This window comes from Lipotes vexillifer, unplaced genomic scaffold (genome assembly GCF_000442215.2).
Source record: "Lipotes vexillifer unplaced genomic scaffold, Lipotes_vexillifer_v1.1 scaffold1783, whole genome shotgun sequence".
Taxonomy (NCBI): domain Eukaryota; kingdom Metazoa; phylum Chordata; class Mammalia; order Artiodactyla; family Lipotidae; genus Lipotes; species Lipotes vexillifer.
The window spans coordinates 1,257,800-1,281,488 of record NW_006777435.1 but is presented as its reverse complement, the minus strand read 5'-3'; the positions used below and the strand labels follow the sequence as shown (position 1 = coordinate 1,281,488).

At 44.5% G+C, this 23,689-nt stretch overlaps 1 protein-coding gene across 3 annotated transcripts in view; it reads left to right on the top strand.

The window, feature by feature from the left end:
• SPECC1L (sperm antigen with calponin homology and coiled-coil domains 1 like) overlaps positions 1-23,689 on the top strand; it is a 121,821-nt gene that overhangs the window by 50,261 nt on the left and 47,871 nt on the right. For all 3 annotated transcript variants that reach the window (XM_007451041.1, XM_007451040.1, XM_007451042.1), the window contains 5 exons: positions 8,469-8,542; positions 9,639-9,814; positions 14,437-14,600; positions 15,858-15,949; positions 21,525-21,615. In XM_007451041.1, the coding sequence (XP_007451103.1) occupies positions 8,469-8,542; positions 9,639-9,814; positions 14,437-14,600; positions 15,858-15,949; positions 21,525-21,615 (597 nt within the window). The remainder of the gene's footprint in view (positions 1-8,468; positions 8,543-9,638; positions 9,815-14,436; positions 14,601-15,857; positions 15,950-21,524; positions 21,616-23,689) is intronic.

The following is a 23,689-nucleotide window of genomic DNA, read 5'->3' as shown; positions in this document are numbered from 1 at the left end:
AAAAAAAAAAAAAAAAAAAAAAAAAGGCTGAAAAACCTTAATAAATTTTTTTTTTAGCCATGTAGTTTCTCTCCCAAGTTTTTTGAAATGAAAAGTTGAAATGTATAGAAATACTGTGAGAGTAGTGTGGTACTTAGCACCTCCTGCCTGGATGTGACAGTGGGTAGTATTTTGCAGTGTTTGCCTTCTGTATGTGTGTGTTTAACTGAACCAGTTGGCAGTAAGCTGTGGACTTCATGATACTTAACTTCTAAATATTTCAGCATGCACCTTCTAAACATCCTCCTCGAAACCACAATGCCGTTATCACATCTAGTAAAATTAGTCTTAATTTCTTAGCATCATCTAATACCCCATGTGAAGATTTTCCCAGCTGTCCCCAAAATGTCCTTTATAGTTTTTTTTTTTTTTTTTTTTTTTTTTTTCAGGAAAGCGTCTTGAACGGCCAACACGTGTTCCAGGGCACGTAAACTGAGATGGCGGCCATGGCTCACGGGCCCAGCCGCTCCGCGGCACGCGGGATCCTCCCGAAACGGGGCACGAACCCTCGTCTCCCGCAACGGCAGGCGGACTCTCAAGCACTGCGCCACCAGGGAAGCCCTATAGTTTTTTATAGGGACTGGGATCCAAACAAGTTTCATGCACTATAATTTGTTGTTACATCTCCATAGTCTGATAGGAGTTAATTTTCTTTCTAGAGAATTCTAGTGTTTGGGATTGATGCTAAGTCAGCACTTGGTATAAGGGACTCGATGACAGGGAATGCTATTAATTAGGAAATTGAGATATTCTTCTGTGGATGAAACCATCACCATAGTCAATTTTAGAACTTTTTTATCACCCCCAAAAGAAATTGTGCACCCATTGGCAGTCACTCCTTATTTACCCCAAAGCGATTCTGACCTTGGTATTAATGGACAGGATTTTAAAACAGCTACTGTAACTGTACTCAGGGCGTAGAGGAAAATATGCTCGTCATGACAAACAAATAGCAGATCTCCACAGAGAAATAAAAACTGTAAAAAAAAGAACCTAGTAGGTATTCTGAAACTAGAAAATTAAACAGCTAATATAACAAGTTACAGAGTCATTTAAACAACAAATTAGAGATACAGAAGAGCCAGTGAACTTGAAAACCAATCAGTAGACATTATCCAGAGAGAAAAAAGGCTGGAAAAAATGAGTAGAGTATCAGTGATATCTGTGGGACAGTATCACAGGTGTATCATGTAGTTGGGAGTCCAGGCGGCCTCCCAGAGAACATCAGTGCTGTACTGCGTAGACCTGGCCTGCGATACTTCTCAACAGCATCTGAGCTGGAAAGATTTGATATAAAAAGTCACTCAGTAACTACTGTTAAGACTTCCAGTTCAAGATGATGGCCTGAGATCATACAAACTTCCTTTCCCTTCCAAAGTCCAAGTGACATGGCGGGAGAGATATAAAAATTACAATGAGCTTGAGCAAAGATAGAAAACAGGGGAAGGGTCCTATCAGTAGGTCAGCAATTTGGCATAATTTCTGGAATACTTTATATAAAGCTGATGGAATTGGCTGTGGAGAAATCAATCAGAATAGAACATTCTGCAGTTTAGGAGAACACTAAAGCTCTGAGTAATAATGTTCCCAGCAGAGCCCTGGGGCTGGGGGCACTGAAACCTCCACATCAGGGATCGTAGGGCCCTGGGGCCAGCAGCGGTCTCAGGCCACAGTGTAAGGGATTGCTACACTGTACCGCCCCCTCCTCTGTCGGGGCTGTCTCTGGTGTTTGCCCCCAGGCTGCTGCTGCACTCACCTCTAAGTAAGGTGGGAGTATGGTGCCAGGGACTCCCAGCACGACCTTCACACTGTGCCAGAAGTAACTGCAGCCTGCCCTGTTGTCTTAAAGAGAAGACCACCCAGAGGGAAAGGCAGCTTGGCCTGGCAGTGAAACTGATACACACACACATACACCTGTTGCCTCAGCAGAAGCCACCTGTTCCATCTTGTACATCCAGAGGGCCCCACCCACCCTGCAGGCTCGTGTCATCAGCAGAGCCTTTAGCCGTTTGTTCTGTTGAGAAGCATGCAGGAGTCACTGATCTAATCATTCTTTACAAGTAAGAAAGACCAGCCAGGACTTATTAGACATTTAACACCTTAGAAGAGCTTAAGGGAGAAACAGCAGAACGAAGCAGCTCAACTGAATCCCCCAAAATAAAGGTAATAACTTGCCCAGCAAACCAAAGCTGACTGGTATTACGAGTAGTGACACCAGCGAGACCTCAGGTCTGGCTCAGTTGCGACCTTATCAACCACTTAGTGTCTGCATAGTAATGCTCTGTGCATGCTTGCAGTTAAGTCCTGCCCTTTTCCTGCCCTCTGTAGTTCCCAAGATTGGGGCTAGGGCCTGACATCCTGATACATGGAACATTAGCAACAGTGGTGAGCAAGGGTGGCTTGAGATTAGAGAAGGAGCAGAAGGAAATAGAGGAAAGCTGTGTAATTCTGTGATGAGAAAAGCCTGGAAGGTAGAATACTTGGAAGCCTTAATGGAAAAAAGTCTCATATTTGACTATGTATAATTGAAATTTTCAGTTCAGCAAAGTGCCAGAAATAAATGACATTAAGAGAAATATTTATAATGCATGTCAAATGTGTAAAGAGATTCTGTACATCAATAAGACTAGAATAACCCATTAGCTAAATCAAGTGTATGAATGGATAAGTCAGAAAAAGACACAGAAAGATGCTTGACTTTTAAAAAAGCAAAGAAACTCAAAACAAGATGCAGGTGTGAAAAATTGAAAAGATCGCTAAGGTGTAAGAGAGGAGAAAGGGTCCTCTCATATACTGCAGGTTTTTTGGAGTATTGATCATAATTTTTCAAGTACAACAGTAATTTAGCAATCCACTTCCAGAAACCTGCTCTTCAGAAACATTCTTACAAGTTTGCAAATGTATACATAGATGTGGATGCTTGCTGCAAAGTTGCTGGTTACCACAGAAACTTGGAAGCTACCTGTATTTTCAGAAGTCGAGATCTAGTTAATAACCCACGTGCCCAGCACATCCCTACTGTGACTGCTCTTTCATCAGCCAAAATAAACAAGGCACGGAGAAATGTGTGCACAAAATAAGGCAAGTCGCATAGAGGATGAGCTGAGTATATTACTTCTGTAATTAAAACCATAAAAGTTTTAAATACAACATTACACTGAAATTGTAGCCAGGCATAATGGTGTTCCCTAAGAAATACCGATTTCAGTGTATTCTGTACCATAAATTCTCTAACGTGGTGACTTCTCAAAAAAAATTCTGTATTCTTGAGCTAGAACCTTCTAACGGATTGACTTGGATCCTGTTGATAGTTTCAAATGGTCCTTCACTTCTTCTACTTCTAGAAATGTGTCTTCAAGTAACATCTGAAAAACTGTAAAGACACAGTGTTTATAACAAAAATTGGAACCCTTCTGGCTGTTCATTAATAGGAGGTTGCTGAGACAAATCATGATATATCCAATTGATAGCCATTGATGGCCAACCAATTGATGGCCATCTATCATGGCCATCAAAATGGTGCTGCAGGTCTGTATTTATTGATAAAGGTGTCCAGTATCTACTGCTTAATGGAAGGGCTTGTGAAGCAGTATAAATAGTATAATTTCATTTTTCTTTAAAAATAATACACACATATATGGAATCTGGAAAGATATATGCCAAATGTAAATGCTAGGTAATCTTATTTTTGTCACCATTTTCTGTTTTCCAGACTTGTTACTGTGAGCGTGCATTACTTTTAGAATCAAGGGGTAAAAGTTATATTTACTTTTTTGGAGGGGGATAAAAATGAGTAAAATAAAAATTAAAAAACAGAGACAGGGACTTCCCTGGCGGTCCAGTGGTTAAGCCTCTGCTTCCACTGCAGGGGGCACGGGTTTGATCCCTGGTCTGGGAACTAAGATCCCGCATGCCACGTGGTGTGGCCAAAAAATTAAAAAAAAAAAAAAAAAAGACAAATAAAAATAGTAAATGGTTTATTTGAAACTCATGTGTGTCCTCTTCCTGCATCAGGAGTTCTGGTTTGGGAGTAAAGCTGTGGTCTGGTAGTTGGATACACCACCTGCCCTGTTCCCCTGCCCCTGAGGTGTGGAGCTTTAACTGATAGGTTCCTCTGGTCCTTTCCCTTCCTCTAAAAACTGCACCTGATGGCAGTTGGAGGTGCTTGACCAGATGCAGGAGTCTGACTTGAGTACTCGGGTATCTGTACCCTAAGGGTTTTCTGGGACTCAGAGGATAGGAAAGGTTGGTGGAAATTTCATTACTTTACACCCCAAGGGTCGTAGGTAGATCCTGTGCCGTGGTAGCTGCCCAGTGACACCATCAGGAGTGATTGACCTGTAACTGGAACCAGCATGGAGGCCTGGTTGATGGTTCTGGTTTTGTTGGTGATGATAGGTCTTGGTGGTGAAAAAGATTATGAACCCCATTATTAAGTGGGCAGGGCAGTCCCAGAATTGTTCAGAGCAAAGTTGGACTAATAACAATGAGAATAGAAATTTACCTGACTTCTAGAATAAAGATAACATTGTAAAATTCAGTTATAATTTATAATTTAAAAAATGAGGTCATAGTAGTTCTTCTGTTCTTTGATAGAATTTAATGTTACATTTGAGTTGAAGGCAATAGATGGCAGTGTCTCTCACACTTAAAGCTTTGAGGAAGGAAACTGCGTTTAGAGGCCCCAGAGTTGCAGGCTAAGCTGCCCTGTGTGACTGGTCACTGGGAGAGGTGGCTATTTGCTAAGCCTCTTCACAGCGAGAACTGGAGCATAGAAGTCTTTGTTTCCAGGGAGGAAAAGCTTGTTGTCACTTTTAATGCTTTTGTAAAGTTTAAATCAGATTCCCTGGAGACACTTGAAGTGTGCTTTATTCGGTCTGAATATGGCCACTGGCTGCCAGCTTCCCTTCTGTTTAAAAGAAGACATGCCAACAATAAATACGTAGTGCTGAGGGTAAAAGAATGTCCTTTAAGAGTAGTGATCATGTGAATTCTGTGGCCATGAATGTAGAGGTTGGTGAGAAAAGGATAAGAACAAAATAAATGAATGAAATTTGGGATTTTATGATCAGTCTAAGATGGCCATGTGGCTTAAAATGTCACCTGGGAATCAAGGCACCAGGTGTTAAAGTGGGCTGCAGCAGGATTTGCTGTCATCTGTCTCATGTAAGTTACCTAGATAGGTCCTTTGTGACCAAAAGAAAAGGCAAAGGATTTTCAGCAGAGGAGAAATTACACATTTTTTTGTTTGCTTGTTTTAATTAAAAAATATTTTTTGGGGCCTCCCTGGTGGCGCAGTGGTTGAGAGTCCGCCTGCCGATGCAGGGGATACGGGTTCGTGCCCCGGTCCGGGAGGATCCCACATGCCGCGGAGCGGCTGGGCCCGTGAGCCATGGGCGCTGAGCTTGCGCGTCCGGCAACGGGAGAGGCCACGACAGTGAGAGGCCCACATGTCGCAAAAAAATATATATATATATTTTTTTGTACATAAATATAGTGTAAATGAAAGGTGTAACCCCTAGTGTTTTCCACACTAGAAATATTTTAGCTTCTGTCCTTATTCCTTGTCTATGTCTGGTAATATCACCAAGACCCTGATTTCATCTACATGTAGGTCATACGGAGCCAAGTTCCCTGCTGGTTCCAGAGTCATCCTTTCCTCTGGAGGTTCGGGTCAGGGTATTGGACTCACTCACTCACCTGCTTGTCCACTTTGCCCTCAGCCAAATTGGGTGGCCCGTTTGCCCATTAAGTTTCCAGGTTAATTGAGGTCTGAAGCAGCTTGTATAGAGACAGACTTTTAAAGTTTAATCCTTTGCATATGAAAACATCCTCTTTTCTGTCTCTAAAAGGGTAGGAACTGTACCTTTTTTCCTTTCCCTTATATCTCATGCACCTTGTAAAAAAGTCTGCTACAAAGTAGGTACTTATGAGCAGTTTGTTGAATTACTGAGTAAAAGTAATTAATTAACTTTTTATTTCATAGGCCCTAACTTTTTGGAATAATTTTGGGGTGATGAATGGGAGGAAATTGACTACTAGCTACGAAAAATGGCCATTTTTTTCCACCCATGTTTTATCTCATTTTTTAATTAAAAAATTTTTTTTAATCTTTTTAAAATTTATGTATTATTATTATTTTTTGGCTGCATTGGGTCTTGGTTGTTGCGTGCGGTCTTTCTCTAGCTGCAGTGAGTGGGGGCTCCTCTTCATCGTGGTGCGCGGGCTTCTCATTGTGGTGGCTTCTCTTGTTGCGGAGCACGGGCTCTAGGCACACGGGCTGCAGTAGCTGCAGCACGCGGGCTCAGGAGTTGTGGCTCGTGGGCTCTAGAGCGCAGGCTCAGTAGTTGTGGCACAGGGGCTTAGTTGCTCCGCGGCATGTGGGGTCTTCCTGGACCAGGGCTCAAACCCGTGTCCCCTGCATTGGCAGGCGAATTCTTAACCACTGTGCCACCAGGGAAGTCCTCATTTATTTATTTTTAAATTTTATTTATTATTTATTTTATTTTTGGCTGCTTTTGGGTCTTCGTTGCTGCACGCAGGCTCTCAAGTTGCAGCGAGCAGAGGCTACTCGTCATTGCAGTGCTCAGGCTTCTCATCGTGGTGGCTTCTCTTGTTGCAGAGCACGGGCTCTAGGCTCGCGGGCTCCCATAGTTGCAGCACTCGGGCTCAGTAGCTGTGAGTCATGGGCTCTAGAGCGCAGGCTCAGTAGTTGTGGCACCACGGGCTTAGTTGCTCCGTGCATGTGGGATCTTCCTGGACCAGGGATCGAACCTGTGTCCCCTGCATTGGCAGGCGGATTCTTAACCACTGCACCACCAAGGAAGCCCCTAATTTATTTTTGTATTCAGCTTTAGAAAACATATCATTATTATGTGTTTATAGTAATCATTACACATATAATTGTTATAAATATTCTAGACTTTATATTGTTACTGAAGTGAATTCATGCCTTTTGAAAATGTCACAACACAAATGTATCAACATTGAATTAAGGTTTCAGAGGTTTCAGCAGAGCAGGTTCCTCGTGGAATTCGGAGAAGGAAGACGTGGAGCAGTCTCAGAAAAAGCATCAGCCTGCTCATACTTCAGGGTCTTGATTGGAAGCTAACAGCCTAAGAGATGTTTTGGGTACATGTTGTTGCACACAGGTGTTGGCTGTGCCTGGGTTCCCTCTGCTACGTGTAAGGAGTAGGGGGAATGTTTACTCAGAAACACCTGTGTCCATGGTTTGACATCCCTGACAATAAACAGTTAAGTTCTGGCAATGGAGTATTGAAACACTTGATGCTAGGTAATGACCTTAGGATTGCTATCTCTTCTGCTTCCATTAGCTTGTGTACTTATACACTTGCTCTACTCTATAGGCCTGCCTGTGCTGGGGCTGCAACCTCGGCATGTGGCTCCTGGCTCTGAGGTGTGCTCAGCCTCTGGGTGAAGAAACGCACCCCTGTTGGCAGTGGCAGCAACAAGGCTGTGTAAGGCAGAGTCGGAACACAGAAAGGACAGGGCTCTGCTGCAGGGGGGCGTCGGTGAAGTCAGAGTGTTTGTCACCAGGTGTAAGTGCCTGCTCTGGTGCTTAACCAGAGAGACAGTGATGGGCTCCTGAGCTGTTGGAGTGACCAGCCGTGGGGAGGCACTGGGCAGCAGCACCAGCATGGAGCCCTCCCCAGGCATTTCCCCTGACACAGGGGTTTTTGAGCAGAACCTCCAAATAGAAGGGGACTTCCTTGTACATTTCTGGATCCCAGGGGACTGGCCTTGGCTGTGTCTTCATCTTTGCAGCCCCACTCTGTCTAGATCGGCCTTTGCATATTAGCGGTGCTCATCAGATGTTCACAGTGCATGACATTGTTGGAAGGAAATTCATATTATGCTAGAAATAATTTGAGAAATTGATTTACTTAATCCTTTATTTTGTGAAAGACTTTGCATAGAATTCAATAGCACCTCCCCCAAGTTACTAAATAATTAAGTTTGTAAACATTTTACTAATTCACCACTTTTCTGGAATTTATTCCAGCGTGTAAAGTAAGTGATGCTTGCAAAAATACTTTAGATTAATAACCCTTTTGATTAAAATCTCCCATTTTAATTGCAGTCAGTGTTGTTTTGATTGGTTATGAGCCAGCAATTTGTGTGTGTTTCTAACAATTGATTTTACTTAACTTTTTGTTTCAGAATTAAGACGCTGAGGAAGGAAGTCATCCAGAAGTTGTGATTTAAATTTGATATTTTCCTTACAAAGTAATACTGGTTTATACTTGGATTGGACATTCCTTTTTCCTTTTAAAGTTTTGTATCAAAAATAAAAAGTCTTTGGGCAGGATGACTTTCTGAATGTCATATTTAAGTACCTCCTCCCTTTATATTATTCCTTTCGAAGACAGTTGTAAGCATAAATATTTAAACTTTTGTGGTCTTTTCAGATACAGTTAAAAAACTCCAGGACCAGAAACACGACATGGAAAGAGAAATCAAGACACTCCACAGGCGACTTCGGGTAGGATAAATCTTCACATACTATCTCATTAGAAAGCACAGTTTTCTGAAAGTTGAGCACTTTGGTGTCGTTGACCCCACTCTCCTTAATCTGAAGCTTCAGATACTGTTACAATACTGAGCCCACTGGGCTTTGGGCAGAAAGCTACTGCTGTCACTTCAGAGTGGGACTGGTGCTAGATTCTGGTTGCAAGACTGTACTAGTAATTGATGAGTGGTAACTTTAGAAAGAGGGATTTAGGAAGCGAGTGTTATATTTTGGAAAGAAAGTTTATTAGCTCTGGATTATGAAGCGTCCCAAACTAAACTGCTTTTCTTGTGAGTTTTCTGTCTTCTGTGGATTTGATCAGCCTGCCGACGGCAGCAATGCTCTGCTCTGATGCAGAGGGTCAGGGAAGCTGGACTCGTAGTTTGGGTTCTGCCTCAGTTGCTCAGGCTGCCTTGGGGTGGTGGGCACTGGGCCCAGTCAGCAGCTGTAGCTCTGGGAGAGGGGCTGCCCTGGGGAGCACACCCGGCCACGGAGGCTGCAGGAAGCAGCAGCCTGTACAGGTCCTCAGCTCCTCTCTTTGTGTGATTTTTTTGTCTGCCTAGATTAAATTCAGTGTTTTTCTTCTGGCTTCCTCTTCCTTTTCCTTTACTTTTGATTTTTTTTTTTTCCTGTTAGTTTTTGGTGTCAGGATATTTATAGTGTTTCCCTGTAAAATCTTTCAGTATGGTTCACACACCATTTATCTACCTTCTAGAGCTTTTCAGAGGTACATTTTGGATGCTGTGTTTATTTTTGTATGACTAACTTTGATACCTGCCATGAGGAAGGGAGGCTTGACATTATCATTGTTAATACTGAGCACCCTGAGTGCCTGATGCCTCAGTAGGCAGATCAGCTGGAAGCTCTCTTCCTCACTAAGCACACATTCACCAAAAATAATTACGTTTTCTGTTAGAAATAGGTAATAGCAATTCTCTGGGATTTAAAAGAAATTAGTCATCATTTGAGATAGTGCATTATAGCAATCTAATCATAAACAGATTTTATTGCTTTAAAATAAGTCTTTACTGCTCTCTTTTGGAAATAAAAGTTTAGTTTTTTAATGTAGGAAGAATCAGCAGAATGGCGGCAGTTTCAGGCTGATCTCCAGACGGCGGTGGTCATCGCAAATGACATTAAATCTGAAGCCCAAGAGGAGATTGGTGATCTGAAGCGCCGATTACACGAGGCTCAAGAAAAGAATGAGAAACTCACAAAAGAGTTGGAGGAAATAAAGTCACGCAAGTATGTTTTGAGAAACCAGCTCTGTACTTACGTTTCAATAGGGAGCACTTGAGTCACGGTTCTGTGATGTGGTTTTATGGAAAGAACATAGGCTTGATACTGGTGTGATTGAGTTTGGGTCCAGTGGAAGTTACTCACCTTTTCTGGCCTCACTCTGTGACCCCGGTAAAGTAGTGTGGTCTCTGTGGCCTTTCAGAGCTGTTGTCAGTGTCCATAGTCAACAACTCTGGAGGGGTTGGAGTGGCCGCTGGCATGTGGTCCATTGTGGTTCCCGCCAGTCCTCTGTCCCCCGTCCCAGCCCGTTGCTCTTCTTTGAGTTGTACTCACGGAGGACGTGGACCCTGGAGGCAGACAGACTTGGCCCTGTGCAGCTCTGCCTCTGCTGGGTGTGAGGGCTCGCTCAGGCCCTCAGTTTGCTTGTCTCTGCAGTGGACACAGTCCTGCTTGTGTCACAGAGTTGTTGTAGGGCTGAAGTGAGACACCCGTGGATGGCGCTCAGGGCCACGGCCAGTGTCCATTAGCGGGTATTTTAGAGACCCAAGTGAAGGATGCAGGCTGATTTCTCTCCACCGCTTGTTTGAGGAGTTGTCTTATGCTTAATACACACAGGTATTTTCCCATTTAACATAGAACTCTTTGGAAACCCGTAAAAAGTCTTAGATGATGTGCTCTGAGTTCCTAGTGAGATTCTATCTGTGAGCGGGGGAGAGTGGTTTTTGAGATTTTTATTAAGTATCAGTAGAGTTTGAGGTTATTGTGAAGAATTTGATTATTCATTACTTTGAACAATTCTTAAGCAGCCCTAGGTAAAAAATTTAGAAAAATATTTAACAGGCCAACTTGGAGAGCTGTCTTATTTTATTGTTGCCTAGGTCTAGTGGATGCCCAGTGGGAAATATTGTTAAACCATTTTTCTTTGGCTTCTTTAATAAGCAGAACACGGAGGAATGAGTTGGAAGATTATTAATTCTCCACTAGTACATTACCCTTCCTCCTTTGTACCACTGAGTGAATAGAAATGCTCCATTCGAAAGGTAGCCCAAGTGACTGAAATTCTACTCTGCGAGACTTGTTCCACTGGTTCCCGAGAGCCTGTCAGTGTTTGAGACACACACTTAAAGGATGTGCCCCCGAGAGAAGTAGCATTGTGTAGAGCAGCAGTTCTCAGAGTGAGATCTACAGACCCAGGGGTCCCCAGGACCCTTTCAGGGGCTCTTCGAGGTCAAACTGTTTTCATAATAATGCTGACGTGCTGTTTGCCCTCTTCACTGTGTTGACTTTTTGCACAGATGGTGGACAGCAATTGTTGATGGATCAAGGCCTTGGCACCAAATTGTACTCGTGGTCATTGTGCTCTTCCCCACCAGCCACTCTCATTTTCAAAATGCAGGTTTCCCTTACAGATGTCCTTGGTGAAGCAGTAAATTAGTAATATCACTCTGTCTTGGTCCTTGAGTATATTCTTTTTTTTTTTTTTAATATTTCTTTTTGATGTGGACCATTTTTTTTTTTGAAAGTCTTTATCAAATTTGTTACAGTATTGCTTCTGTTTTATGTTTTGGTTTTTTGGCCGTGAGGCATATAGGATCTTAGCTCCCTGACCAGGGATTGAACCCGCACCCCCTGCATTGGAAGGCGAAGTCTTAACCAATTTTTAATTTTATTTTTTTGGCTGTGTTGGGTCTTTGTTGCCGCACGCGGGCTTTCCTCTGGTTGCGGCGAGCGGGGGCTACTCTTCATTGCGGTGCACAGGCTTCTCATTGCGGTGGCTTCTCTTGTTGCAGAGCACGGGCTGTAGGCGTGCAGGCTTCAGTAGTTGTGGCACGCAGGCTCTAGAGCTCAGGCTCAGTAGTTGTGGCGCATGGGCTTCGTTGCTCTGCGGCATGTGGGATCTTCCCGGACCAGGGCTCGAACCCGTGTCCCCTGCCTTGGCAGGCGGATTCTTAACCACTGCGCCACCAGGGAAGCCCCCCCATTGTATTCTTTTTAAGGTCCTATGAGATGGGTGGGAAGTCGCGTAAGGAGCTGCTGCTGCATCTGCAGCTGTGTGCCCAGGTGTGCAGCAGTCTGGAAGAGAGCACTGCGTGTCACTGTAGTTTGTGCTGTTTTCATTTTTCATGGAGTGAAGACTTTTACTTGAGAATGACTGACACAAGCTGTTGGTATTCAGACTTTAGTGTTTGGTGGATATTTCTTGAAAATGATTAAGGGAGCCTGTCACTTCAAGGAAAGCAACTAACAGTGGTTGGTACCAGTAATAAAACATGGGCTTTTAAGTGAATGTTAGGATTTTGGAAAACTTGTATCTGCCATTGCAAGCTCAGCAGCTTCCCATAAAGAGTTTCCTGATGAGATCCCTAGTGATATTAACAAGAGACTTTTAAAGAATAAATTGTTTGTTTGTTTTGTGGTACGCGGGCCTCTCACTGTTGTGACCTCTCCCGTTGTGGAGCACAGGCTCTGGACGCGCAGGCTCAGCGGCCATGGCTCACGGGCCCAGCCGCCCCGCGGCATATGGGGTCTTCCCGTACCGGGGCATGAACCCGTGTCCCCTGCATTGGCAGGCGGACTCTCAACCACTGCGCCACCAGGGAAGCCCTAAAGAATAAATTGTTTAATGACAGGCATCGACACTTGGAAAATCCATGTAACTCTGTGAACCAGTATTTTCCGTATGACCAGGGCATGATGTCAGCCAATCCTGGGTGGGTAAAAAATCCATATGTGTTAAAAGTGCGAGATGGACAGAGTAGGAAAATTTCATTCATTCATATGGTTTCAGGTTCTACATTTTAACTAACTTATAAGTTACTACCACTTATTCTGTTTTAGTGTTTATCAAAGAAGAATAGCCATAGTTATCTGTTTTAATATCATTAAAATATTCTTCCTTGGACTTCCTTGGTGGCGCGGTGGTTGAGAGTCCGCCTGCCGATGCAGGGGACACGGGTTTGATCCTTGGTCTGGGAAGATCCCACATGCCGCAGAGCAACTAAGCCTGTGCGCCACAACTACTGAGCCTGTGCTCTAGAGCCTGTGAGCCACAACTAATGAAGCCCGCGTGCCTACAGCGCGTGCTCCGCAACAAGAGAAGCCACTGCAATGAGAAGCATGCGCACCGCAATGAAGAGTAGCCCCTGCTCACCGCGACTAGAGAAAGCCCGTGCACAGCAACGAAGACCCAGTGCAGCCCAAAAAATAAATATATAAAATAAATTTATTAAAAGAAAAAAATATATATATATATGATTCCCTTTTCCAACTACATATCTGTGTGAGGCCTGCTTTTTTTCACGTCACAATAGATTGAATACAAAAGAAATGAGAATCTGACAGTCTTCTATTAAGCCAAACGTTAAAGAGATGTACAGAAATGTTAAAACACTGCTATCTTGGGGACTTCCCTGCTGGTCCAGTGGCTAAGATTCCACGCTCCCAATGCAGGGGCCCCAGGTTCGATTCCTGATCAGGGAACTAGTTCCCACATGCCGCAACTAAGACCCGGTGCAGCCAAATAAGTAAATAAATTTTTTTTAAAAAAAATTAAAAAAATAAAAACATTGCTATTCTTCTTATTAATTTTTTTTATTGGGAAAACATAGTTGTTTTTCATAAAAATATGTTAATTATGTTAATAAGCCCTGAGTTTATTTTTATTTTTAGATGAGTTAAATATTTAAAATATTTAATATGGTAAATGTCAATCTCTATAACCCACATAAACAAAAGCTCTTTGGGGTCCTCAGTGGTTTTTAAGAGTGGAAAAGGGCTCTAAGACCAAAAAGTTGGATAATGGCTACTGTACATTCTTTATTAAAACTTCCAAGCATGAGGCATTTTGGCAAAAAAACTCTGTCATAAGAGCCAAATGGCCACCAAAGACACATTTTCCTAAGGACTGGCTTAATTTTTGTACAGTATGAACTGGCTTGTAGTTATATGACACATGCAAACTCTGCAGCTGAAATCTCTTTCCAGATGTACACTTTAGTGTTTGCTCAGTGAATGAGAACTTTCCAGAAGTGAAGTGGAATTCATTCTTTTAGTTGACTCACACTGCACATGTAGGAGATTCATGTTACCAATATGGGTCCAGGCTTTCCCCCCTCTCCCTTTGTAGAAATTCTATTTGGTGACTATACCATTTAAAAAAAATATTTTAAGAGTATGGGCTTTGATTTCATTTCTTTGTATTTCCACGCCTATGCATGGCATGTTAGATAGAGCAGGTATCAATTGTCTGCATGTGCTGTGAATTCCCAGACTCACTGTCCTGGGAAGGGCCTTCTCCACAGCACAGGACCTTACAGTCCCTAGTTCTGAGCCCACCTCCCATTTTACTGCTAATTGATTACTGATGTTCTCACCTTACACTTACACAAATGAAAATGGAAACTAATGGTTACTTAACCTAGTTAGGATAACCTCATGTAAAAATTTTAGTATCATTTCCTGGAATTCACCAAGCAAATAAGAATATTAGACCAGGTAATTTATTCAGCTCAACTGATACTATTTTCTTGTTTTTAACTGATACTTTTTAATACTTCTCAGTTGGGAAGGGGAAATGTGTATTTTCTAGTATGTATACAAAAATGCCCTGATTTCAGTACTGTTTTCAGGCAAGAGGAGGAGCGTGGCCGGGTGTATAACTACATGAATGCTGTTGAGAGAGACTTGGCAGCCCTGAGGCAGGGGATGGGGCTGAGTAGAAGGTCCTCGACTTCCTCCGAGCCGACCCCTACGGTGAAAACCCTCATCAAGTCATTCGACAGTGCGTCTCAAGGTAACATCCATCGTGCCCTAGCGGGCGGTCATGTTCATGTACCACATGTTCTGTGTTCTAGTTGATGTTCTTTACCATCTTACTCTGAGTCTCATCACATTTCATATGATGTTAGTGAGTTAGTCTTCCTGCAAGGTGGATTTTAACAGGAGATTTGGGATCTGTTCAGCCTCAGAGATCTTGGAGTCAGACTAGGGCCTTACCCCATGCATGTGTGTCTTCCCGTGCCTGAGAACTTCCAGATGTGGGACTTCAGCCCTCTCCCTTGCTCTGAACTCCTCAGGCCCAGTGTATTCAGATGCTACTTAACACTGACACCCAGGTGTCTCCCAGACATCTTCTCACGTCCGAAACCAGATCTTGTCCCTTAACTTCCATCTTTCCCCATGTGAATGGCAGCACCATTCCACCCAGTCACGTAAGCCAGAAGTCTTGGAATCTTCCTTCTTCCTTCAATCCTCTTTCCTCACCTTGACATTGACCCATTAGCAGGCCTCTTGGTCTGGCCTCCCGCACCCACACCCGCTCTGCTCTCCATCACTGGGGGCGCACCATCCACTGCTCATTCAGTGGCCTCCTCTTTATTTTTTAATTTAATTTTTTTTTTCTCTGGCTGCGCCATGCGGCTTGCGGGATCTTAGTTCCCTAACCAGGGATCGAATCCAGGCCCCAGCAGCGAAGGTGCTGAGTCCTAACCACTGGACTGCCAGGGAATTCCCAGGATCCTACTTTTGAACAGTTCAGTCTAGAGAGGGAGACTGACATGTGAGCAGACAATTACACACATTTAATTGCACTAAATGAAATACGTGTGAAAATCCGTGTGGAGGGAAGTGACGAGCTCCTTAGGAGGAGTTGAGGGAAGATGAGCAGAGCCCCGCGTTCCTTCATTTAATATGCTGCGAACGGCAAGCCAGGCTTCTCATCTGATGCAGTTGCAGAAACACTCATCCTGGAGCTTTTGTACTTTGATTTCCTTGGTTTATGGAGCACTTAACCGCGTAATTAAAAGTGAAATGACTGGCGTAGTTAGGGTTGGAAATAAACACAAGTAGTCTCAGGAACAGACTGTCCGCCTGACGGCAGGACGGCTGCAGGGAGCAGCCGTGAGTGTTGAGGAGGTGAGGTGTCTCCCGTTCCCAGGGGAGCCGCAAGCGCTGGTTCATGGGGTGAACCCTTAAGGAGAGAGCAGTTATGAAAGCTTGCACTGCACCTTGTTGTGTTCATTATTTACTTGTGTGTGTGTTGTTTTTCTAGTCCCCAGCCCTGCTACAGCTGCAATTCCTCGAACGCCTCTGAGTCCAAGTCCCATGAAAACACCCCCTGCGGCAGCCGTCTCCCCCATGCAGGTTAGTGCCTGTGACCGTGGAGGCTCTGGGGGTCCCAGCTTCTGAAAGCTTGTCTTCTTCAGAGTCACCTACACTATGGCACGGGGGGCAAATGGCTGCCTCTTGAGGGATACAGTTGCGATTGTTTTCCTAGGATGCTGTGAAATTCCCTAGTTAAGATAAATTATGTTAATGTCAAGTATGTTATTCTTCTGAAATTCTCTAATAATTACTTATTAGAAATTCTCTAATAATTACTTAAGTGATTATTACTATAATAATCACTTATTATATGTTCTACACTGTTCCCAATGCTTTATAATGTTAACTCATTTAATCCTCATGACACCTCTATTGGCTATTAGGTATTATTCTTATCCCTAGTTTTCATGTCTGGAAACTGAGGCCCAGAATGGCTAAGCAGCTTGCTGAGGGTCATACAATGAAGTGTTCGAGCTGGGATTTGAGCCTGGGCAGCATGACTTCAGACACGATGTTTTTAACCCCTACACTAAGATAACTTTCTAAGTAGAATATACAGTCAACCCTCGAACAACGGGGGGTTAGGGGCACTGACCCTCTGCATAGGTAAAAATCCACTTATAATGTATGGTCAGCCCTCCGTGTCTGCGCTTCCACGTCTGCGGATTCCCAGCTGCAAGTTGTGTAGTACCTGGAGTATTTACTACTGAAAACACACACATGTGGGTTGACCTGCACAGTTCAAACCCGTGTTGTTTAAGGGTCAGCTGTATAGTTGGCATGTCATCCCCTGCTGCACTGCAGATCACCCAAAACTTAGTGGCTTAAAACAGCAATTTTACTATTTTTCTTATTTCTCTGGCTTTGCCTGGGCTCACCCCTGCAGCTGCACTCAGCTGGAGGGTGGGCTGGGCTTGGGCTCAGCAAGGGTGGCTGGGCCGCCCTCTCCACGTGGTCTTCCTCTCAGGCTCCTTCATGGCCTGGTGTCTCAGACTCCAAGAGACTAGAAGCAGGAGTTAGCAAAGCCCTTTAAGACCTGGCTGGGAACCTGGACTGTGTCACTTCCATCCCATTATTTTGGTCTAAGCAAGTTGTAGGCCAGCCCAGATTCAGAGTCAGAGTGGGAGGGGTCTGCACAGGCATGAATCCAGAGCAGTGTGGCTCTTTCTGGGCCGCTTTGTAGCAGGCTGGCCCAAGGGCATTGCTGACTCATCATGAACAAGTGTCACAGGGGCCCTTCTTGCCACTGTGGGAGTGCAGACCAGAAGCAGGGCAGGTGGCGTGACTGTCGAGCTCAGGAGGCCCTCTCACTATGCCCTTGCTGTGAGCCACTTTGGGGACAGTAGCTGAGGTGGAGTTTCTCCACGTAGGTGAGAGTAGCCTAAAACCCAGTCCCCTGTGATCTAGGGTAGCCTTGGCTGCACCTCTTTCCTAAAAGATTGGGTTTGAGAACATTTTGTCTGAGCAGAGACTTTTGTAGGTGTTAACTACTGGCTGTGTATTTTGTGAGTGAACTTTTTAACCTTTTCCCTTGTAAAGTTTAGGGTAGAAGTGCTCTCCCTCTGCATTTGTAATGTTGCAAGTTGTGGCTTTGCATTTACGTTTATGTAGAAGGTGTTATACTCTTAATTTGAAAGGAAGACAAAGGGAATTCCATATTCTGTCTATAATGAGCTTTTTATATACTCGATTAATCAAACTTTCTAAAGACATGAAGAGGGACTTCCCTGCTGGCACAGTGGTTAGAATCCACCTGCCAATGCAGGGGACACAGGTTCGATGCCTGGTCTGGGAAGATCCTACATGCCGTGGAGCACCTAAGCGCATGAGCCACAGCTACTGAGCCCATGTGCCACAAGTACTGAAGCCCACTTACCTAGAGCCCATACTCCTCAACAAGAGAAGCCACCACAGTGAGAAGCCCACGCACCACAACGAAGAGTAGCCCCTGCTCGACGCAGCTAGAGAAAGCCCACACACAGCAATGAAGACCCAACACAGCCTAATTAATTAATTAATTGAGTGATTGATTAATTTTTAAAAATAGGGACTTCCCCGGTGGTGCAGTGGATAAGGCTCCACACTCCCAGTGCAGGGGGTCCGGGTTCAATCCCTGGTCAGGGAACTAGATACCACATGCATGTTGCAACTAAGGAGCCTGCCTGCCGCAACTAAGACCTGGCACAACCAAATAAATAAATAAATATTTAATAAAAGAAAGAAAAACAGAATCAAAAATAACATTTAAAAAAAAAGTTGAAGATATAAATGAAAGCAGATGAAGGTGCAAGATATAAGGTGAAGTTTCTCTAAATAGTGTTTGTCAGTTGAAATTTAATGTTCATGGCATCACTCTGTAAACTTGTATAAAGATAAGAGGTAAAAAATGTCATCTCTCTAACTTGGAAAAAAAACTAGTAATTATGAGCCACATTCAGTAGCTTTTTAGTACTTGATTAGTTAGCACAGTGCTTCTCAAACCTAATTGTGCACAAAAGTTACGTGGAATTTTTAAACACGTAGATTCCCAGGCTTCATCCCAGTGAACAAGAATCCCTGGGGAATGGGGCCTAAGATTAGGATTGTTAGTTTTTCAAAACTCCCTGAGTGGGAATTCCACTTCTGGCTGTGAGGGAGTCAAGGGCTGGATTATTCTGCCACCACAGACAGCTAGAAGGCTGGACAAAATGTAGGAAGCAGTTACATTCATACGTGGTAGGACAGGCGGTGCAGGGCTGAAATCTTTGGAGAAAAGTTAAGAAAGCTGAGTCTACTGTGGCCCACGCTTTTCCAGATGGTGAGCAGGGAGGATGAACCCACACGGAGCAGGGAAGGGAATGCCAGCTGGATCCGAGGAGACACAGATCAATGTACAGGGAGAACAAGGGCTGGGATTTGGGGGCAGGGTGCCTGGGAGGAGAGAGCCACGCAGAAAAGGTCTAGAGCTCTGCATAGGCCTCCCTTTGAGTCCTTGCTGAGTGCCAGTCTGCACATGCGTAGACATGGGTTGAACCCTGCAAGGCTGGGCAAGAACGATTTTGCAGGAAAGATCAGTTACCGGGAATCTGGCAGATAGATGCTTCCCATAGTTTACACAGAGCAGGGATCATTTGAGTTCCTACTGGCCACCGTGGAAAAACCTCTTTGAATACTTGGAGCATTCATTAGAGACCTCAGTGACCACTCTGTGAAGTGGAACTAAATAGCCCTAGAGTAGACACTATTCTAGATCTGCCCTAAATGACCTTAAAAACAACCTCAAAAGGTCCAAGGAGATCCATTAGTAACGGGATAGGCAGTCTCTGAACTGCTTACCAGTGATCCATGCCTCCTGCTGCTGTGCTCTTGTGTCATCTGCTTCTTCTGAGGGTTGGCTGGGCTTCGTGACTTGCTTCTTATGAACAGAATGTGGCAGAAGTGATGAGCTGTCCCTTACAAGATAAGGTGGTCAGAAAACTCACTTCTGTCTGAGGACTCCTCTTGCTATCTCCTAGATTCAGTCACTCCAGTGAACAATTGGAAATTGAAATATTTAGCGATACATTGAATAAAATATTGTGCAAGACCTTGTAGTGAAAACTATAAAATAATGCTGAGAGAAGTTAAAGGCGTAATAAATGGGAAGATACATCATGTTCATGCGTTGGAAGATTCAGTCTTGTTAGGATCTTGCAGTTCTCCCTCACATCGAGCTGTAGATTCAACTCATCCAACTCAGAATCCCAGCACGCTGTTTTGTAGAAATTGATAGTATAATTTAAAATTTATGTGGAAATTTAAAAGACCCTGAATATCCAAAGCATCTGGGGGGGGAAAAAGGAACAAATTTGGAGGACTTCCACTACTTGATGTTAGCACTTAGAGTAATCAAGACAGTGTGGTTCTGACATAAGTTTAGATCAGTAGAATAGATAGAGAATCCAGAAATAGGTCAGCTGATTTTCAACAAAGGTGCCAGGGTAATTCAGTGGGAGAGGGATAATCTTTTCAACAGGATTCCAGAACAACTAGATATCCATATGGAAAAAAAAAGAAAAAAACCTTTACCTCATGGCATTCATAAAAATTGAAATTGACTATAGACTTAAATGTAAAAGCTAAAACTACAGAACTTCTATGTGAAAACATTAGAGGAAGTCTTCATGACCTTCGACAAGGCAAAAATTTACTTAGGACACACAAAAAAATGAACTATAAAAGAAAATTAATAGCTTGGGCATCAAAATTTAAAACTTCTCTGAAAGATATTAAGAACATGACAGACAAGACTGGGGAGAATATATTTGCAATTTATTTATCTGTCAAAATCTTGTATTCAGAGAAGACTCGTTTGTCGTCTTGGTTCAAGACAACCCAATACATTGTAAAGCAATTATACCCCAATAAAGATGTTAAAAAAAAAAAAAGAAAGAAAAGAAAAGGTCAATATGTGAGGTGTTGGATGTGTTAATTAACTTGATGGTGGGAATTCTTTCACCATGTATATGTATATCAAATCATCATATTGTACACTTTGAAGATCCTAAAATTTAATTTAAACCAAAAAAAAAAAAAAAAAAAAGACAACCCAATAAATAATGGACAAGAGTTGAAAAGTCCCTTCCCAAGAGAAGATACACATATGGCCAATAAACACATGAGAAGTTGCTCAACATCGTAGTCATCAGGGAAATGCAAGTTAAATCCATTATGATATCTCAGTACGCACCTTCGGGATGGCTAAAATGAAGACTGCCAGTATCAAGTGTTGGTGAGGGTGTGGGGAGGCTGGCCCTCTCACACGTTGCTGCTGGGACTATGGAATGAGTAGTCAGAATTCAGCTGGATAAAAAAGGGCTGGGAGGGCTTCCCTGGTGGCGCGGTGGTTGGGAGTCCGCCTGCCGATGCAGGGGACGTGGGTTCGTGCCCCGGTCCGGGAGGATCCCGCGTGCCGCGGAGCGGCTGGGCCCGTGGGCCATGGCCGCTGAGCCTGCATGTCTGGAGCCTGTGCTCCGCAGCGGGAGAGGCCACGGCGGTGAGAGGCCCGCGTACCGCAAAAAAAAAAAAAAAAAAAAAAAGGGCTGGGAGAGCTGAGGAAAGAAGCATGAGAACAAGCCCAGAGCTGGTGAACAGCGTGTCCTCGTGGGCGGGAGTAAGTAGTCGGTGGTGTTGGGGCATCACACAGAGGTGGCGGGAGGTGGCTCAGGAGAGCCGAGAGGGTTCAAGTATTTGGTAGGTACGTCTATGTATGAGACCGGAGGGGAGGAGGCCAGTGACCAAGCTGGTGCTGAGTTAAGGTGCCAGGTTGTGCCCGGCAGCGGTGTTGGAGACTTAGTGAGGAGGTGACAGAGTGAGATCCATTTGGTACTGGGGCATGAATGGCCAATCCAAGTACTAAAGGAGCACATCTGGATTTTGCTGATTGGCGAGTGAGGGGCATGTGGGATCTTTCTGTGTTCGTTTTAAAATAGTATACTGATCACATTATATGCCTCTGGGAGTGTGTGTGTTTTTTTCAGTCTTACTGTAACAGTGTGGAAGGAATTATGCAAATTCATAACTAAATATTTACTCTCTGCAATATTTACTCTGTTAATTTAACCTAATTTGGACACTGTTTGTCTTATAATTTCAGAGACATTCCATAAGTGGACCAATCTCTACATCTAAACCCCTGACAGCCCTGTCAGATAAGAGACCAAACTACGGAGAAATTCCTGTTCAAGGTACACCTCGTGTGCAGTATTTCACTTTTGTTGTTAATTTTTTTACTCATCTGACTTTTGGGGCTAACTAACTTGTTTTTCTTTTGTTCTTGACATTATTTCTACCAGTCTGATATACATCTTTATCACAGGTTTACTAATAACACGTCTTAATTACAGATGAGGAGACTGTTTGTTAATAGATGCATCTTGGAAGATGACTTCATAGTGTCACGAGGGTGACAGGGAGTCCACACTGTTGCCAGGCCCTGTTTTTACAGTTCTTCGCGGGGCATGTATAGTTATCCCCATTTTATAGATGCGAAAAATGAGGCTTCAAACAGTTAAATAACTCATAAACACAGGTGGACATTTAAGTTAAGGAACAGTAGACCTGGACAGCCTGGCTCCAGAGCCCATTCCTTTGGTCTTTGTGCTCTGTGTCACTTGTGAAAGAAAAGCCTCTGAAAGCTGGGGTTCAGTGAGTGCCATTTCCACGCGGCTCTTTATGGTGGCCCCAGCACCCGAGCCCAAGGCTTCTGCCTTTTGAGGTCAGGGGTCCTTCTCCCCCACTGCCTCCCTACATGTGGTGCTGAAGTGCTTTGGAAAAATGGTTTTGGGCATAGGACCAGGTGCTGGGAAAGGCACACTTGGTTGGGATGGGTGTGGAGACGCCCGACAGGTGTGACACCTTCCGGAGCCCAGGCCCCTCCTGGCTGGGCAGGCTGGGCCGGCTGGGCCCCTCCTGCGCTCCTGGTGTGGGAGTCAGGCTCTGGGGCTGAGACTGTGCAGTTTGGGTGGGTGTGGGGGAGAGAGAAGCAGAGGACTGGCTCTGTGGCTCCGGGGGGCTGCCAGGCATGGGGTTCAGTGGGCAGTTTGCGTACAAGGGGGACGGTGGAGCCCAGGACGGTGCTGTTGCCACTGCCCCTGCAGACTTGCCTTCCATCCCGGCTTCAGCTTCTGGTTCCTGCGTTAGCTGTGGCCTGAGCTCTTTTCTCCCCTCGGAAGGTCCTCCTGCTAAGGGAACAAGTGTGGATGGTTTAAAGTCTCCCTTTACATCTGTGCCGAGTTCCCACCCTGGCCCCCAGATGGGTCCGGGGATTGTGTGTGTGGTCACGGGTCCTGCTGCTGACCTCTTGGATGCTGTTTCCTTGTGTAAGTCAGGGTCATCCTGAACATCTAGCTCAGGGCCTTGGCTCCCTCTCCCAAGGCTCTCTTACCCCTGTGGTCAGCTTTGTACCCTCTCCTGTCCACCCGAGCTGCTGTGGTCCATGGTGTCAGTGGCTGTGGGCAGCATCTGGCCGTGTTGAGCCCGCCCACCCCTGGATGTTCTTTCTGGTGTCTTTCACACCCACTCTGCATCTCCTCCTCTGTCTCCTGTGCTCAGTCCTGCCTGGCCTGTGAGGGGTGCTGTGCCCAGGGCCTCTCTCTCCTGTCTGTACTCATTCTGTTACTACGTCCGAAGGGGGCTTCTCCCCATTCAAGGCTGCCTTCCCCACTCATCTTGATTGGCCCACAGCAGCACAAGGTTTACTGGGGAAACCTTGCCAGCACCAGTGGTGTTTCTCAAACTTACCTATTGATAAGATTTACCTGAGTCACTTGGTAAAATGTGGAATCCTGGGCCTCATCTCAGATCTGCTGACATGGACTCTCCAGGAAGGGAGCTTGGAAACTTCATTTTCACAAGCACCCCAAGTGATTCTTAGGAAGGGACAAGTTTGGGAAACGGCAGAGATTACCATTTAGTTTTGCTTTTAGCCTGGCTTTGTGGGTGGAAAGTGGGTGTGGAAGGTCTGCGGGCCAAGGTTATTGAAGACACAGACAAAATGTGTTAGGTGTCTCTGAGGCTGTGCCAAATTAAACCTCTTTTTGGCTCTCTTCTTTTTATTACTGATAATGATCATATAACACCATTGGGCACATTGTGTGTGCAGTCTGCCTGCAAGTGCCGGCCACATTCTCCACTTCTGTCTGTTCTGGTGCCTTAACTGGGCTTAGTTGAAACTGCAAATACAAGAGAGAGGGAAATACACTTGGGTGAATTTGTATCTGAGAATTTGTTGATAGTGTAACCTTTTATCTAACAGTCACT